This window comes from Ambystoma mexicanum, chromosome 11 (assembly GCF_040938575.1).
Source record: "Ambystoma mexicanum isolate Mex_15411 chromosome 11, UKY_AmexF1_1, whole genome shotgun sequence".
NCBI lineage: Eukaryota > Metazoa > Chordata > Amphibia > Caudata > Ambystomatidae > Ambystoma > Ambystoma mexicanum.
In genome coordinates this window covers 918,103,011-918,120,311 of record NC_090934.1, presented here as the reverse complement: position 1 = coordinate 918,120,311, position 17,301 = coordinate 918,103,011, and the positions used below count along the sequence as shown (strand labels likewise).

General features: G+C 48.7%; 1 protein-coding gene across 2 annotated transcripts in view; it reads left to right on the top strand.

The window, feature by feature from the left end:
- Positions 1-17,301, top strand: part of AP2A2 (adaptor related protein complex 2 subunit alpha 2) — a 1,261,084-nt gene that overhangs the window by 1,203,997 nt on the left and 39,786 nt on the right. For both annotated transcript variants that reach the window (XM_069624009.1, XM_069624008.1), the window contains 2 exons: positions 16,803-16,919; positions 17,045-17,114. In XM_069624009.1, the coding sequence (XP_069480110.1) occupies positions 16,803-16,919; positions 17,045-17,114 (187 nt within the window). The remainder of the gene's footprint in view (positions 1-16,802; positions 16,920-17,044; positions 17,115-17,301) is intronic.

Below are 17,301 nucleotides of genomic sequence, written 5' to 3'. Positions count from 1 at the left end.
CGGATCGAAATCCATAAATTATATGTCCGCTCTGCCCTTAAGCATTCCTTTACACTGTGTTTATTACCCAGACCCAAACTGACACTACCAGGTGGCCGGTCTTCTCTGGACAATCAATAACAGGCTTCCATGTTCTTCAGAAGATCACATCTCCTCTCCACAATAGTACCAAGTCACACAGAGGTCATCTCGCCACCCCAGGTTTCTGGGCCTGCACAATCCCTAGCTTTGATATATGATATGATAAGTCCTTTATAACGCACATGTACAGAAGTGTTTCTAGGTGCATATTTTGAGAGGACTCACAGCATACAGATTAGTGTATTTACCATGTACCCCGTGTATGTATCTCTGTGCATGTGTTCAAGACTACCGCGTCCCCTCACAGTGGTTTCTCCATGCGCAAATTCCCTTTCTCGTGTGCGCATATGAAGCTCCTCGCTTCCCACCTTTAGGAGCTATGTAGCATGCCAAGTGACCACATTGTTTTCCTGTTACATCACAAATGTGGCATTATGTTGCTACGTTGCATGGATCTAAAACGCATCCACTAAACACAATGTGTCACTAATGTATCCCATTCAGTATACTAGCTGCATGCTAAATTGTGACATGGTGGCAAAACATCACCATCACACCAGTCACCAATCTGGCGCGCGCAACAGCAAACCCCTCTTTCCCATTAGGACCTTTATCAACCACTCCAGCAGCCTTCATTGAATTCACCAAGGCATTTGACAGGGTAGACGATGCAATTTATGGTTCAAATTGTTGAGTTGGGGGATATTATATTTGATTTGACTTTTTTATACAGAAATGTCTGCAGCAGTAAGAATTAGTCAGGAAGCAGACATAACTATGTGGCAACAAGGAATGGCCTGAAACAAGGGTGAGTTTTTGCACCTGCACTGTTCAACTTATATGTGGCAGATGTAGTTACTAAGCTGGATGATTATAACAATCAACCGCCAAAAATAGGCAGGCACACTGTAGGTTGGCTCATGTACGCTGGCTATACAATACTCGTAGAACCCCATTGGCCTTCAGACGGCCCTGGCTGTTCTGAACACATACTTAAAGGAAAATGTTTTAGAGTTAAATTTGGAATGAACACAAATTATGGAGATGGGAAATAAGCAGACAGCCAGAAATGTTGTATGGAATTGAAAAGGGGAAAAAATAGAAAAAGTAAACACCTATTTATATATCTTGGTGTACTAATTTCCCACCACCTGCTATGTCGTCTATAATAGAGAGTATATCACCTCCTGAGCTTTGTGTAAATTTGGCGTGATTCGCAAACTTGCAATCTCTGAGGGGGAGATGCTCCATTGAGGTGCTTCTCCAGGTCTATCGGGGTAGCCTTATTGTCACAAATCCCAGGGGCTGGAAGCTTCAGAGCCGCTGGAGAAGTGTACTGCATTAGGTTTGCCATTACGTTCAGCCACGTTCTGTTGGACGCGGTCTAGTTTTCTTCCCACATGGCCACCGCCGGGAACTCTTATTCAGTAAGTTTCCCGACAGCCAGCGCGTTGCAACTCATAAGGTTCTTACTGTGCTTTGTTGCTCACGCTTCTGCATTATTTCATTTGGCGGTCCTCCGCCCCTCTCTCTTTCCTTCCATGTTGCTCTTTTCTCATCTCCCTTCGCTGCTTGGATCTTTCCTCCAACTTCTTTCTTTCCGGTTCTCCGCCGGTGCTTTCCTTGCTCTCTTTTCTACCCGCTCCCGTTTTTCCCCTCTGCTGCACCTACACCTACTTTCCTTGTCAGTGCTCCACGGTCTCGCATCTTTCCTGGTCAGTGCCTTCCCCTTTTTTTGGCGTCCTCTCTTGTCTTCACCTTTGCTGTCTTTGCCTTTCTTTCGCGTGCTGAGCCTCCCGGACACGCGTACTGTTGGATCCATTTACCTCATCCTTTGGACCGGGTTTCTAGCCCTGCCATCTCTAGTTCTCCATTTTCAATTGCTGGTTTCTTCAAACTTGAGTACAGTTGACAGTGGATATTTACTATCTTCGTTCCATGATCCTGTTATTATCATTAACAACTATATCCTACACAAGACTTTTGGGAGTACTACATCACTTCCTTGGAATACTCCCGACCATCTCTCAACTGTTTTTTTTTATGCCTCACGGCTTTTTCCCCTTATCTGGCTGTCCCGGAAGCGAGACCCCTCTTTTGCCTTATAGGCAGCCAAAGTGGCCACCTTCCGTGGCAGACCCTACCTGCAAAAAAAGAGAGATTCCTCTGAGAAAAAGGAAGAAGCCATCACCGGATCCCAGCACTTCAGGTGAGGAGGAGGAAGGGTATTTTCTAACTGAATCTAGCACCTCAGGAGAAGGGGAGTTAGAACATTGTGACACTTATACCGGGCATCTTAAATGACCTTGAGATGCTCTAATTCTCTTCCTCTAGAATTAATTGCAGAAAACCCCTACAGGGGAGCCGCACAATCAGAATTATTTTTTATCTCTGAGATACTCAAAAGAAGAGCAGAGCACTGTTAATTTGGGTAAGATAAATCTCGTTATGACTTACAGGTGTTATTCACTTTGCTTTTGAAATTTTCTGAAAACCAACAATGTTTACATCATTACTTACCAATGTTTTTTTTTAATTCTTTCTCTTCTTTTTCCTCGCCCTGAACACAATGTGAACCAATTCCATTATGCTTTTCATTTGGGCAATGAACCAATGGAATTTACAATGACATAGTCAAATATTACATTCTCATGCCAAAACACAATCAATGGGTAATGTTTTTTGTATTAGCAAGGGTATCGCCCACGTATGGTGATGTTTGTATTTGCTCAGCCTTGACAAAGACCTGGCTTGAACTTTAAAATTTGCAATTTCAGGAATAAAATGCAATTTTAAATACTTTGAAACCAGAAACTCCATATGCATTATTGAATCAAGATGGAGTAAGACTATTAGGAGTCTGTTGATAAACCCATAAGAAAGACCTAGCGCAACAGTGATGTGCAAATACTTTTTTACTATTATTACCTGGTGACGTAATGGCATCGTCACCTTTTGCACACTGCACACACTTCTTGGTCCATGTCATATGCTACTAAGCGCATTTTGAGAAGTGTTGACAGTGCCCATGTCCAGTGACCCATGGTTTTAATATGGGTGCAATTAAGGGTTACCTGATTGACTCTGGTTTACACTGGTTGAGGGCCTCTTAGACACCTCAATTCACATCTCTGTATTTATCCATGAAAGTTAGGTTTGGCTAGTCAATCCTGATTTTGTGGCAAATAAATGTATTAAAGGTACTCGGTTGTTGATTGGTGGTTTGGGCTAACCCCCAGCATGTACGTACGTATGTATGTAAATCTAGGGGAACCTCAGGCTATTCTGGCGATTCATACCTTGCAACATGCTGGAGAGATAAGACATCCCTGAAGATCTAGGATGCTGGCTATGCTGCCAACTCCTGATCCTCCGGACTGTGTAACTCTGCCTCCTCCTGCACTGAAATCCTGCATCATGTTCTTCCTCTTCTTCCATCTGGCTGAAAACACTGTAACCTCCATACCTGCAGTCTTCTAGTACTCTTCTGAAGTTCCTGCAACCCGTTGTACATACAGGCCAGAAGTGGACATCCCTACTGCATTGCTGCAACCAGAATGCCGCTGTTGCTGACACTTAAACCTATCTGCTCCTTCATAGAACATCCTGGCTGAAACCCCTGTAGCTGCTCCTGCTTGTGGGACAGTCCTGAAGCCTTTCTTTGCAGTTTCTTCTGCGGTCATATGCAGTACTTTGTTGGTTGTCTTGAAGATCCCACCCAGTACAGTCAGGTGTTCATCATCCTGCCATCTCCAGGGCCTTGCAACAAAAATAAAATGTGACGCATAAACTGATCCCTGCAAATCTGACGGCAGTGCTTCCTCTACTGCTTCCTAAGGCTTGGGGCATATCCCAAGTGGCTCATGAATTCAGGTCCATATCTGGTCTTGTCTTTTTAGTTTTTGGGCTTCACCCATACGGTTTGTCTCCTGTGACCTGTGAGCTTCATACAAACTTGGTCCTGTTCAACACTATAGACAAACATCTCTCTAACTATATGAGTAATGAATGTTCTCCAGCATGGGTCTTGCATGGATTCACATGCTCATGAATATTCCCTGTTGGCAGGCTGGGAATCCTCAGTAATATTGAAGCAGTTTTGCGTTAAAGCTAAACACTGCTTTTTGCTTCTATAGCCTATTGCTGTCACTTTGGGTCATACTACCCAACCAATGACACTCTTTCTCCTAAGCTCCACCCCTGGTGGCCATCTTCAGATTTTTACTGCACGTTTTCATGTTGGGAATTCTTGTGTTTCACTTCTGTAAATATTGCTTCTTCCTATTTTTGTCTTCAATTAATCTATTCAGTCACTGTTGTGACTACCGGCAGTTGGGATCCGTTGACGGAGGGGATCTAACTCATCGTCCGATCTCTAGACTGTGTGCGGTTGCAGGCCCGACTTGAGCCTTGCACGCGCACTGTGGCAGATGCCACAAGGAAAAGCCTCTTCAAATCCTGCTCCAAATGCGACCTAAAAAACATCTTTGTCGAAGATCGACATCTAAAATGCATCTACTGCTTCTATCCGTACCATGACGCGGATGGATGTTCAATCTGCCAGGCCTTCTGTTCCAAGATGTGGAAAGATCGCCATAGAAGGGTTGGTGCTGTGGATTGAGCAAGGTAAGGCCCCTGACTCGGGCTTCAGGTAAGGGCATGCCCCTTCCAGGGTTGGTAGACCCAGCGAGCGTACTCCCTTTGGCAAGAGGTTCAGATCCTTTGAGGACACTTCCTGAGAGAAGCTACCTAAAATGACTAAGTCGTCCCACGCTGTCATGATGCCTACCCCCAGGCATCCGGACCAAGCCCATCAGCCCCGGGAGCAGGCATCTAGACATTTAGTGAAACCTCAGCAGCCCCGGCTAGGGGCTATCTGGGTTTAGTCCTGGCGCCTCAGGCGCCAGGTTCAAAGTAGGAATCAGTCCTGGCGCCTAAGGCGCCAGGCTCATAGTCATTACTTACCTCAGGCAGACCATGCTGCAAATGACTCCAATCCAACATGAAGCCTGAAAGGGACTGTTTTTCTACCGGGACTATTTTTTACTCTGGTGTGGTTCTAGGGACTGCTTACCTGGGACTACTTTTGAGGCTATTTAAACCACACCCGACCACCAACACACGCTTCGCGTTATTCTGCATCCAGCAGCGTAACACTCACCGTGCCTGTAGCCTGCATCCAGTCTTCTGCCACGCCCGCCTCGAATCCGGAGCTCCTAAAACAAAGAGGAAAGAAAGGGACAAGGTTAGAAAACAAACTTATTTCTATTCCACACCTGATTCTGGATCCATCTTGTCTCCAGACCTGTAAAGAATATCATTTCTGCACGCGCCGCACCTCCAGCTGCAGCGCCGCGCCATACTCCCCAGTCTTCACAGCATCCTTCGGGTCGGCGCTGCCTCCATCATTTCTTCGCCGAACTTCGGCACCTAGGAGACAAAAGAAAACCACAAGGTGAGCCGAGGGAACCAACAAATATAATTCTTACCGCTATAGACTCTCCTGATTTACCACCGGAGGCATCCTTTTGTGACTCTCCATATTTTCACGTGCCGCATCTGTAAAGAGAGACAAAACAACACGTTTTCCTCGTGTAACATTTACCGGACAGCGCCGGGTAATACAGACTCTTACCTGAGCGCCACCAGCTGCCACAAGAGCATCTTTTCACGAACCAGCTGCAAGACAAGAAAGGAAGGGGGGAACAAGAGTGAACATCGGACATATTGAACTCTATGAACTTAATACTTACTGGTCCTCACCAGGAACCTCAGAGTCAATACTCTCCGGAACTCTCCCGAGCCTTCAAACCAGTGAAGTAACTGGAATCGACGCGCCCCTGCAAATCCACGCAGGATGGAGAGCTCATCTTTCAAGAATATAAGGTGAGATTGCTGTGAGGGCATTTCAGAGGTGATTAGTTAGGGAGGACTGTGGGGGTGCCATCACTTGAATCCACAAGTGGCTAAATCCATCTCTCCACTTGCAGGAGAATATTTCTACGGGTTAAGCAGACCAGATTAGGAGGGCAGATCCAGTCAGTGATCGTTGCACTATGCATCACGTGGGTGGAGACCGCAGCTGTCCGGGTCCGACCGACGCCCCTGTGGGAGCCAGGTGAGCGTAACACACACTCTGACTTCTTCGGCGATGGACTCTGTTGCAATCTGTCCCTTCTTATAGGTGTCCTGAGGTCGCCTGCTCCGTAGAAGTTCTTTTCTTAGCAAGAATGTTCAACTGGAAGGTGCCTGGAATTCAGATTCAAGCACCTTGCATGACTGAAATTAAATCCTGCGTCGGAAAGTGACCTCTGCCCCAGCGACTCCTGGACCTTCCTCGACATGACCAAGCTGTAAGGAAGGCATGGTATTAAAGTAAGACAGACACAAGTGATCACAGTTCAAGGGTGTTCATTGAACTTTTATCAAGGGGGTGATAAAAGCCTATCTAAACCTAAATCCAAGATGGGAGCAAGCTACGACCAACAAGATAATACTAATACAGCTCTAGTGGAGTCGTCCTCGTCACAATAAAGGGCCTATACTAAAAAACCTATTGCCAATCCTTACCGCTAAGTTACAAATAGTGTGGGGGAATGTTCATGAAAAAAAACAATTGTTCACAAGATAAATCAGGATGCTCTGGCCGTTGGCCTCCCTTCTCCACATTTCTTCACGGACAAGGTGGTTTACTCGAGCATAGCGCACTCCTGGGCTTCTTTGGCATGACAGCACAGTTCTTTTGCACCCATCAGGGCCTTCTACGCCCAAGTCTCTTAAGTTATAAAAACGTCTCTTGATTCAGAGGGCCTGATGAATCAAAGAAACAAAAAGTTCCTTTCCAGATATTTACATAGGGTGATAAACTCTTCACCCGGATCTCCCTCGGCCGGGCTTAGATCCCCTTTCCACAATTAAGTCTCCCTCAGCCGGGTTCGGACCGATTACAGTTTGTGTTTAGCAATCAAAGACTTTCGAATGTGCACAGGATTTGGCTTGGCCCGTTGCAGGACCACTTAGATTTGACGTTTAACCATTTTTACGCTCTCAGTTGGATGCCTAACAGAGTCCTTCGAATAAGTACCCATGTTGCACCGTACCACTCTGTATATGGTATCTACCTTGGTTTAAAAAGTTCAATCTCTCCTTGGATATTCAATTATATTTGTGTCACTCATCACATACGCCTTACACTCAGTTCTTTGCAGATTTCTTCATACAATGCTGCTGCTTGCAACCTTGATTCTAACACAGACCGGTCTACTATCAGTCTCCCCGACTCACCGGCTGTGCTGACTTTACTGGAATGGCGTTGTTGCAGGAGCCAAGGATAGTACCACGGCGGCAATCGCTCTTCCTCGCATAGGCTATCGATGCGGGAGAGCCCCACTTTCGACACACAATGTACTTTTCTGCAGCTTTAATATCTGGTCTTATGTTTCATATCCTTGAGGACTCGTGAAAGTTGTGGTTTTCTTCCTCTGAAAAGGCCAAGGGTAATTCCCTCCTTGCAACCCTTTCTAGTCTTGCTGCCTTTCTCCTCGTGTTAAACCGCCATCGCCGAACTGCTGCTTCCTCGTGTGTTTTGCCTTGCTCAGCGTGTGCTTTTGTGCTCCGTCTTTAATCCGTGTGGGGAAGAGTGATGGAAGTCAGGTGTGTGTAATGATCAGCAATTGCCTGACTCTGCCTGCCCCCTTGTGTTGGGACATGTCCGGTATACGATTCTAGTGTTAGTCTGTTGTTGCTCACGATGAACTGTCTGTGAGAAAGTGTGCTGCAAAGTGGGTGCGGGGGGGTTGAGTCGCTAGATTTCCTACCTGGTAAGATGGAAAGGGTGTTATAAGGAAGGGGATACCACGTCTTGCCCTTCGGTGTCCCACTTCCACTCCCCGAAGATCCCCCTCCCCCATCCAGGTGATCCTCCCGCACTGGTCTACCCCCAGGAACTGGATCCTATAGCAATGGCTGTGTCCTGGTCACCTGGATGGCAAATCCCTGGGGACTAGCGGGTGAGACACCTTCAGGTTTCTCAGAAAGCACTGACTGAAAATTGTGTCTCCAACAGATTCCGGAACCTCATGAGTGATCTCTGGAGAAATTTTGATTTGTGCCGGGGGGGGGGGGGGGGGGGTGGTCAAGGAGTGGCGGGGTATTTAACCTACCTGCTTCTTTTCCCCCTATCCTCCATAGGGTTACATCGGTGTAAAGGCCTGTCCCTATCTCACTCTTTCTTGACTTTGGTCGGTGGGGGCTTGGCCGAGGATACCTTCCTAGACCTATACTAGTGTATGGGATTTAGGGATTTACTTATCTGAACTTAGTTTCACTTTTTTAACCTTGAATCATAACTACTGGCATCGTCTAATCACATAGTAAACCTACATGGAAAGTATAACTTTGGAATGGTGACGTTAGGGCACAAGGCCACAAAACATCAGAAGGCTGGACTTACTAATTGCTAGGGAACTATTTTGTGGTTGCTCGCAAGTGTTCCTATTGCAGTGTATGCATCAGTGTACTTATTTGTTTACACTGGTTAATGAATCAAATGCTTTCTAGTTTCTCATTAGGGGGAATGTATATATCTGTTTTTATAGTAAATGTGCAGCAATATATGCCTAGCGGTTTCCTTGCATAGTGTAGTTACCTGTCTAATTGAAATTATTTGTGGTGTTTTGTGCGGACTCATTGTAGTCCTAGACCACTCTCAAACCCTGCCCCCCTCCTAAGTCTAAGCTGTACCGCTTTTCTATCTTACCTTGGGTGGTTTGGCTGTACTTAGGGTCTTTCCTTTTCACCATAAGAGGTTGGCCTTCTAAAATTGACCCCGTAGGTTGATTTTGGAAATCCACCTACACAAAACTTGTGTTCTTATAACTACTTTGTCTTCATTTGTATGTACTTACTGTGCAGGTACAGCGTACTCCTACGTCCCGTCCCCTTTCGTCCATATGGCATACTGCATGGCCGTCCCTCACTAGGGACAGGAGATGGACCCTTTGTCACCAGAAAAAACCTTTTTCCCCTTTAAATTTAGAGGCACGCGGACTGGGAGCATGTGCTCCCCTGACTCCGCCCACCGACGCCAGTCCCCTTTTTCGACAGGAACTGACCACTTTCACCAGCGCTCCTGGGTTTGGCTTCGGTCGTGTAATACCATGCGCTCTTCCCGGATACTTTCTTCTGTCTTGTCTTCTGTTTTTTGGTCTTAATCAGGTACTCTGTCCTCTGACGCCACGCTCCTCCCCGGCGCATGTCGACGTCAGCGGGCTTCAGCAGGTGCCCAGCCTGCGAAAAGCTCTTCCCTACGTCTGACCCCCACACTCTTTCCCTCCGTCCGATCACGGCTGGGAGGGTTGTACCACGTGTGAAGTGCTTACACCGCGCATTCTGAAGAACTGGTTAGCTTGATGGAGGGAGCTCTTCGAGAAGTCGCCTCCAGAGGACTTGAAGGACTTCATTAGACACAAGTCAAGGCCCCAGGTAGGGCCACTTTTTTCCATCGCACCCCGCAAGGGCGACTCCTTCCCAAAGAAACGCGCGAGTAGGAGGAACCAGTCAGGTTCTCGCACCAGCACAGGTACCAAGGCTACTTGAGCTACTGGCCATCAGGCCGAGGGGTCATTGGATCCTTCTGGGGACAGTGCTGAGGGACCGTAAGGTTCTTTTTACCGGGTGTCCACCTGAGGGGCCACGCCCCATTACCAGACAGATGTCTGAGGGGGCACCTGTACGCAGCACTACCAGCGATTCTGCCGAGGGCAACACTCGTACCAGGCCCATCCTGAGGTGCAGGGTAGGTCTCCTGCTCCGCTGCCAAGAGTCATGAAGGAGGCTGGACCCAGCGAGGCTAGCACCACAACTTTGGCACGTGGAACACAGCCCGACAAAAAGGCTGCCACACCAGGCAAAATGGCAGCTCATCCGATACCGTCCCCTGGTGCGGAGCAGGTGGGAGAACGTGTTTCAAGGAGGCACTGGTCTCAACCAGGTACGTGGCCTACAGCTTATCCATCAGCATCGCAGGGCAGATTTACCCCGCCACCTGCAGGGCATAGTAGGCACAAGCCGCAGCATCCATCCGCTACTGTCAGTACCACCTACCACCCCACCAGCCTGTGAGGACAGGTTTTTTGAAGAGTTCCTCATGCTCATGAGGTCTCCTCAGATGGGGTCTATCCTTTGGGATGTGATAAGGGACATGCTCCTTCCGGTACCACCACCGGCACCCATAGTCATTCCTCCCATGGCTCCAGCGCCTCAAGGCCCCGTGCAACCCCTGCTGCCCATGCCCGGTCCTTCGATTCCGGCTTTTCTGCCTCCCACAGGTCAGGCGGTTCCATGCCAGCCTCTGCAGCAGCCACCGGCTCCGGTTCCTACACCGCAGCCCTCGGCGCCCAGCACTCCTCCACCCGCACCGGACCAACCAGACACCCTGGTGGACACAGACGAGGAGGAGGACCCTGACATGGCGTCCTCGGCCAAGGCCTTTCATGAACAGCTCTCAGGTTTGATTGAATATTTGGGGCTTCCTCAACCCGAGGTCGAACTGGAGGCGCGGGGGTCCTGGCCGAGGTCCTCACTCTACGCCCTGCAGCTAGAACGGGGATCCCGATGCAGAAGGATGTTGTCGTCTTGACCAAAAAGGGATGGCTTAAACCCCATTCAGTCCAGCCTGTCAATCAGCGCCTCAACGCCAAGTATAGGCAATTGGAGGGGGACCCACTCTTGCTGTCGGCACACCGTAAACTTCACTTTTTGGTGAACGCTGCAGCGTCACTCTAATCCAAGCGTCAGTCCCCTGCCACCTTGTCCTCGGTGTTTCTAGGCAAGGAGAAGACCTTGGAGGCTTACGGAAAGAATGTTTATTACAACGCCTCGCTGCACATTCGTCAATCCTACGCCGTTATTCGGGGGCTTTGGTGGCAAATAGCTGACTTCCTCCCAGAACTTCCGGTGCAGAGCCAGGCACGTTTCAAGGCCGGCCTGGCAGAAGCTAAATTGGTGGCGCAGAACATCATGGAGTCTACCCTGGCCAACATTGATACCTCATGCCGTGCCCTCTCCATTGCCACAGACATGAGAAGGACTGCCTGGCTACGGGCTACCAAGTTCAATACGGACGTCCAGGAACGCATATTGGACCTTTCATTCGAGGGTGACAACCTCTTTCATTCCACCACTGATGAGGAGCTAGATAAAAAGGAAAAACAGTTCCCAAACTGCGAAGTCTTTATCCTCGCGAAGGCCACTCCAAAGGCATACGCCCAGTCACATCAACGCTCCGACAAGGGGCGGGCTATCAGTGGGTTCCGAGGCTTCCAAGAATGGAGGTCGAGACAGCCTGACTGTTCTCCGAGTCCGCACCGGCGCAAACAGCAGAAGCGGTGTGCGGGGGGCAAGGGCTTCTTTCAGTCCCACTCCTCCGCACCAGCCTCAGAGGGAAAGAAGGCATGACACGCCCCTTCGGGTCCATGTGTCTCCAGTGGGTGGCAGGCTTGACCTACACACGCAGTCTTGGCATCAGAAGTAGGCGGATCCCTGGATCCTATCTGTAGAGTCCACCGCCTACCGATTCCTTCCTCTCCTCCCTCTTTGCCTCCACTGCCACGGATTGGGACAACTCTGTTAGTGGTAATTTGTTTGCTTGCAGTGGGGGAAGTCCCATCCTCCCAGTGAGGCTTCGGCTTCTATTCCAGGATTTTCACCATACAAAAGAAGAACCAGGCTGGCCTGAGAGTTGGTGTTGGGTCTTTCCACCCTGAACCTCTCCCTCTTCAAAAATTCAAGCTGGTCGCACCAGCACTTACTGCAGAGACACTATGCAGGGGAGACTGTATGTGCTCCCTGAATCTGAAGGAATCGTATCTACACGTCCCAATTTGTCAGCCTCATCGGTCCTTTCTGCGGTTCAGGATCATGGGCTTCCATTGACAGCCTCATCAGTCTTTTCTGCAGTTCAGGATCATGGGCTTCCATTTCCAATACAAGGTTCTACCCTTCGGCCTCAACTCACCCTCCAGGGTCTTAACCTTCCTTATGAATGCAGTGACATCCCTTCTCAGGGCCCAGGGTCACCATGTCTACCCATACCTGGACGACTGGCTCGTCAGGGCGAGAACCCCGCAAGCGGTACACAACACTAACTCTGCACTTATGATCGCACTACACGAACTGGGATTTTTGATCAACCTCAAGAAGTCCCAGCAGAGAGTTTTCCCCTCGGAGGACAAGATAGCGGCCATCAAGAGGGCCACATGTCACTTTCTCAGCAGAGAGGTGACCTCAGCCTAGTGGTACCAGCATCTATTAGGTATCAAGGCAGCGTTCCAACTGGCTGTACCTCACACAAGACTCAATATGAGCAGATTACAGCTGCACTTCGCAGCCTCATGGAATCGGGAGCGGGGCACCCAAGCGGAGCATGTCAGAATTCCTCCCTTTCTCCACCAGGTCTTCGTCTGGTGGCCCACGAACTGCAGCCTCGGACGGGCAAGCCCTTCCGGCAGGCAGCACCTCAAGTCACCATCACCACGGATTCCTCCCTGGAAGGCTGGGGCGCTACCCTGGACAACCAAAGTGGCCATGGAATATGGTCCCTCCAGGAGCAGCAGTCCCATATCAACTGGCTGGAGCTGAAAGCTATATGGCTCGCTCTCAAGGCTTTCCTGCTGCTTATCTGCGGCAAGGTAGTCCTCATTCAAACTGACAACTCCACCAGCATATATTACATCAGCAAGCAGGGTGGCACCAGGTCCCCCCCCCTGTGCAGTCTAGCGGTCAGCATATGGGAGTGGGCCCTGGAGAACAACCTCTACTTGACTGCAATCCACCTCCCTGGGGAGTCCAACCTGGAGGTGGACAGGCTCAGCAGACAGGGAGCAGACAATCACGAATGGTAATTGAACAATCAGGTCCTGCTGGGGATCTTCAGATGGGGGCATCCTCAGGTGGATCTCTTTGCCACCTAGTTCAACAGGAAGTGCCTGCCGTCTTGGCAAGGCTCCAGCTCCCTGGGCAACGCTTTCCAGATACAGTGGAACATCATGACAGCTTATGCATTTCCTCCCACTCCCCTGGTCCACAGGGGGGATCTGGAAGATAAGAGAATCGTGTCAACTCAGCATCATTCTGATAGCTCTGTGGTGGCTGGCGAGACCATGGTTCTCAGAGATGCTCAGCCTCTCGGACAGGCCTCCCATTCACCTGCCACTGGGCCTGGCTCACCTTCTTTCACAGCAGGGGGGCATGGTCATCCAACCCGCCCCACAGAAGTTAGCCCTCGCAGCGTGGTTCCTGAGTAGGTCATACTAAAGCATCTGGGGCGGTCACAGGCTAGCCTAGACATCATTCAGGGCGCTAGGAGCGATGCTACTAGGAGCCAGTAAAAGGTAATTGACTAGGTTCTGTCACTGGGCAGACTCTGACGTGCTATCCTTCTCTGCAACCTCGCACACTCTGGGTGAAAATACACATGCCGCACCTACCTGGCGGCCATAGGAGCATACTGGTCCTTGGAGGAGGAAGTCTACTCTTCCTCCATCCTGGTGGTTAAGGGAAATCTGGCAGACCTTACCAGGGTCTACCCGCCCATCAAGAAACCACACCCTGTGTGGGACCTCGATGTACTGTTGTGCGCCCTGGCACACAAACCTTTTGAACCAATGTTGTCCGCGGACATCAGGCTGGTCACCATTGAAACCGATCTCTTGGTCGGTCTTACGTCCACATGCAGAGTTAGTAAAATCCAGGCAGTACTGGCTTCAGAACCGTACACTACCTTTCACAGAGATAAGGTGGTCCTGAGAATACATCCAGCGTTCTTGCCTAAAGTAGTCTCTTCTTTCCATCTAGGCATTCTGCAAGCACTACTGTTTGGATGCCAGCTCTAGGTCAGACGCGGCTTTCGGACAGGCAGTTTTGAGGAACTTGTTTTCTTAAGGAGGGTCACCTCTCCACCCTGAGGCTACATTCAGTTGTAATCGCCCATGCGGTATGGAGGAAAGGGAACGGGACGTAGGAGTAATTATAATTTACTCACCATAGTGACTAACGTGCTCCTAGTCACAGTCCCCTTTCCTCCGTGCGTCCCACCATTCTCCCCCCTTATAAAACTGGTGTCATTAGGCAATGGTAATATTGTCGACGCGTCAATGGGGACTGAGGAGTGGCACCGGTGGGCGGAGTCAGGGGAGCGCATGCTCCCAGGGCTGCGCCCTGCACACCTCTAAATTTAAAGGGGAAGAATGTTCCGTCTCCCGTCCCTAGCGAGGGACACCCATGCAGTATGGAGGAAAGGGGAGGGCTATGGACTAGGAGTACGTTAGTCACTATGGTGAGTAACTTATAATGTTTTAATGCTTGGCTTGATTAAGGAGTATATGTTTTCAGAAAATATACTTGGACTTTGATTTGCGTAATGATATGGGACTGGCAGTACCTTAGTGTCCCCTGTGACGATTCACAAGGTATCACACTTCTCCCAAGAGGGAGCCCTTTCTCCAGCCCCCCCCCCCCCCTCTGGGGACAAAGATGATGACTTGGGATGCAGACCATTCACTGTTGTCACTCCCCAGCATTCCCTAGCCTTCCCCACGGTTCAGAACCATTTTATTGAAGGCAAACCTATGTACTGTTGTAATACAGGGGATACAGTTAAAGCCAAAAGTACTACGAAGAAGAGCACAGGAGACATGAAGGTTATTGACTTAGTTAGTACTGGTACGAGGTGGCCCTGAGGAGGCATGAAGATACAGTTATCAACAAGAACCAAGGACTTTTACAGTCCACCATGGCGGGACTGGTAACATTGTATACATATGGACGAGGACATACCAGGTTGTCAAACCCTGCCGAGAGAGGCAACGGGCACGGAAACCAGCAGGAGTTTCAAATGATGTGGGCAGACCAGAGTCGTAGAAAAGTGGAGAACGCTGGTGATGCAACAAAGAAGTTCTCTGTGGTACCAGCTGACTCACCCGAACACGAAGCAGGAGCAAAGAGCAGCACAGCATACCTGAGTGCGGAGCCAGCGCGGGGCTGTGGGAACCGAAGAGAGAGGACCAGTGTGGCGAGGTGAAGAACTCCAGTGCCTGGAAGTCCTGGTTGCATGCCGAAATCCATTAATAGGGAACAGGAGGTGCGAGAGACCCAGAGGGGACACAGGGATGGAAGCAAGATGGGTCAAAGGCCCTAATGCAGACATACCACGCATCCGAGGGGAGCTTCCTCATCACAGTGGCGATCATAAACCCACTGGCCACCAGCGACTGGTCAGAGATCCCAACCAGTACAACCCAAGCATCTAAGGAGAGCTTCCTTGTTGCACTGGCAGTAATAAGCCCACTGACTAGAAAGGCTGGGACCCCAACAAAAGGAAACTGAGGAAGCAAGGTGAAATACCTCATCACATTGGTGGCTGTTCTGAGCGCTTTGATCAGCACAGAAGGATTTGGGACTTTGCTAACTACAAAACAGAGTGGCAAAGTGCAAATGAAGCTGAGGGTTGTTAGAAAGAACTTTTGAGACACCACGAAAAGGGAGTCATTCTCCTGGAAAGGGGGGCAAAGCCCTTGGAACATGCTTTAAAGATGGCAGGGGAAGGGAGTCCTTCTCTCTGGCCTTGTTATGAACTGTGCCAAGTAATGCCAGGAGAAGAGTCATTCTCCTGTTACCGAACCGAGAGCTCTAGAGATGCCAGGTGAAGGGAGCCATTCCCTCTGGTTTATTTGGAAACTATCGGTCTACACAAGGAGAACTAAGCCATTCACCTGGATTTGGTAAGACTGTATGAAACCCACAAGCCAGAGCAAAGGTGTCATTCCCCCTGGCATATTTTTGTTACCAGAGAACATTCTTTTGAACATTATCCAAGCATCAGGTGAAGGGATACATTGTCCTGGAGAAGGAACTTTCTTTTAGATAATCCTTCAGTTGTAGTTTTAAGGATAGAAGAAGGTTATGACACGGGACCGTGGTGTTTTGATTTGACAGACATTCTGATTGACCCTTTAGTATTAGTCTTGAGGCAGGGAAACCCCTCTTGAAAATGGAGATAATGAGGGGCTTATTATTCACAAAAGTCTATAACAGAATCCATGCCACCTTTTGTGTCAGTTTCCTTCTTTGACACACACCCTTTTATTGTTGGATCTACATGGCATTGGCAACGATTGGGTGGAAATTAGTAAAGGGGGTATGTACCACTGCATATGCACCTGGTGCCTGTTAAGTCACTGGCTGTGCTCTTGATGCCATGGTATAGCATGTACAGAGATTCTCAGTCCCTCCATGATGGTAGTGAAAAGCTTTCTGAATCTGAACGTTGCCAAAGGTAACTACATTTTTGCGTTAGGTGGTTCTTCATATTGGAAGACTTTTGAGTGCTTGTACTTAATGATGGCAGAACTTGGGTGCTGAAATGTCATTTGTTCAGAGTTACTTCTGCCATGAACTTGCACTTGGAAAGATGACTTGTAATTCACAACCTGCACCAATAACCTGCATATGAATGCTTCCCTAATTAATTGCTTCGTATCTTCATTGTCTTCACCGTTGTCTAGGTTTGAGCTTTATAAATCACATATATGTGATGCATGATCTGATGTGTTAATTGGCTTCTAAGCATTTCTGATACTTTTCCAACTGCCTCCAAGTTGATACTTTTTATATGAAACTTGGACATTAAGTCTTCCTCCTCTTATTCTCTTATTTTCACAAAGGTATGGGGGAACATTCCAGAATGTCTCGGTGAAGCTGCCCATCACGTTAAACAAATTCTTCCAACCCACGGAAATGGCCGGCCAGGACTTCTTTCAGCGATGGAAGCAGCTCAGCAGGTGACTTTAGTGTCAAGTGACAGAGAAACTCCATCATCTGCCACCCATGCTGCCATTACATTTGTGTTTTCAATGCACTCCTTTGACTAATTTTCTTTTTTTTTCTTTTTTTTTTTACTTTTTAGCCCACAACAGGAAGTACAGAACATATTTAAAGCAAAGCATCCAATGGACACAGAAATCACCAAGGCTAAGGTCACTATAGGTTTTGACTTTTACCTCTCAAAATGTTGTGTCTAATATGTCTGTTTGAAGACAGGAGGGTGTGAGTATCTCGCCTGCAATCTGTGTCAACCTTATTCCATTTCACAATACTAGCATACAATGTTAAGCAGTAGTATGATCTATCTAGAATGTGAGTCTGAAGGCCCTTCTAGACTGC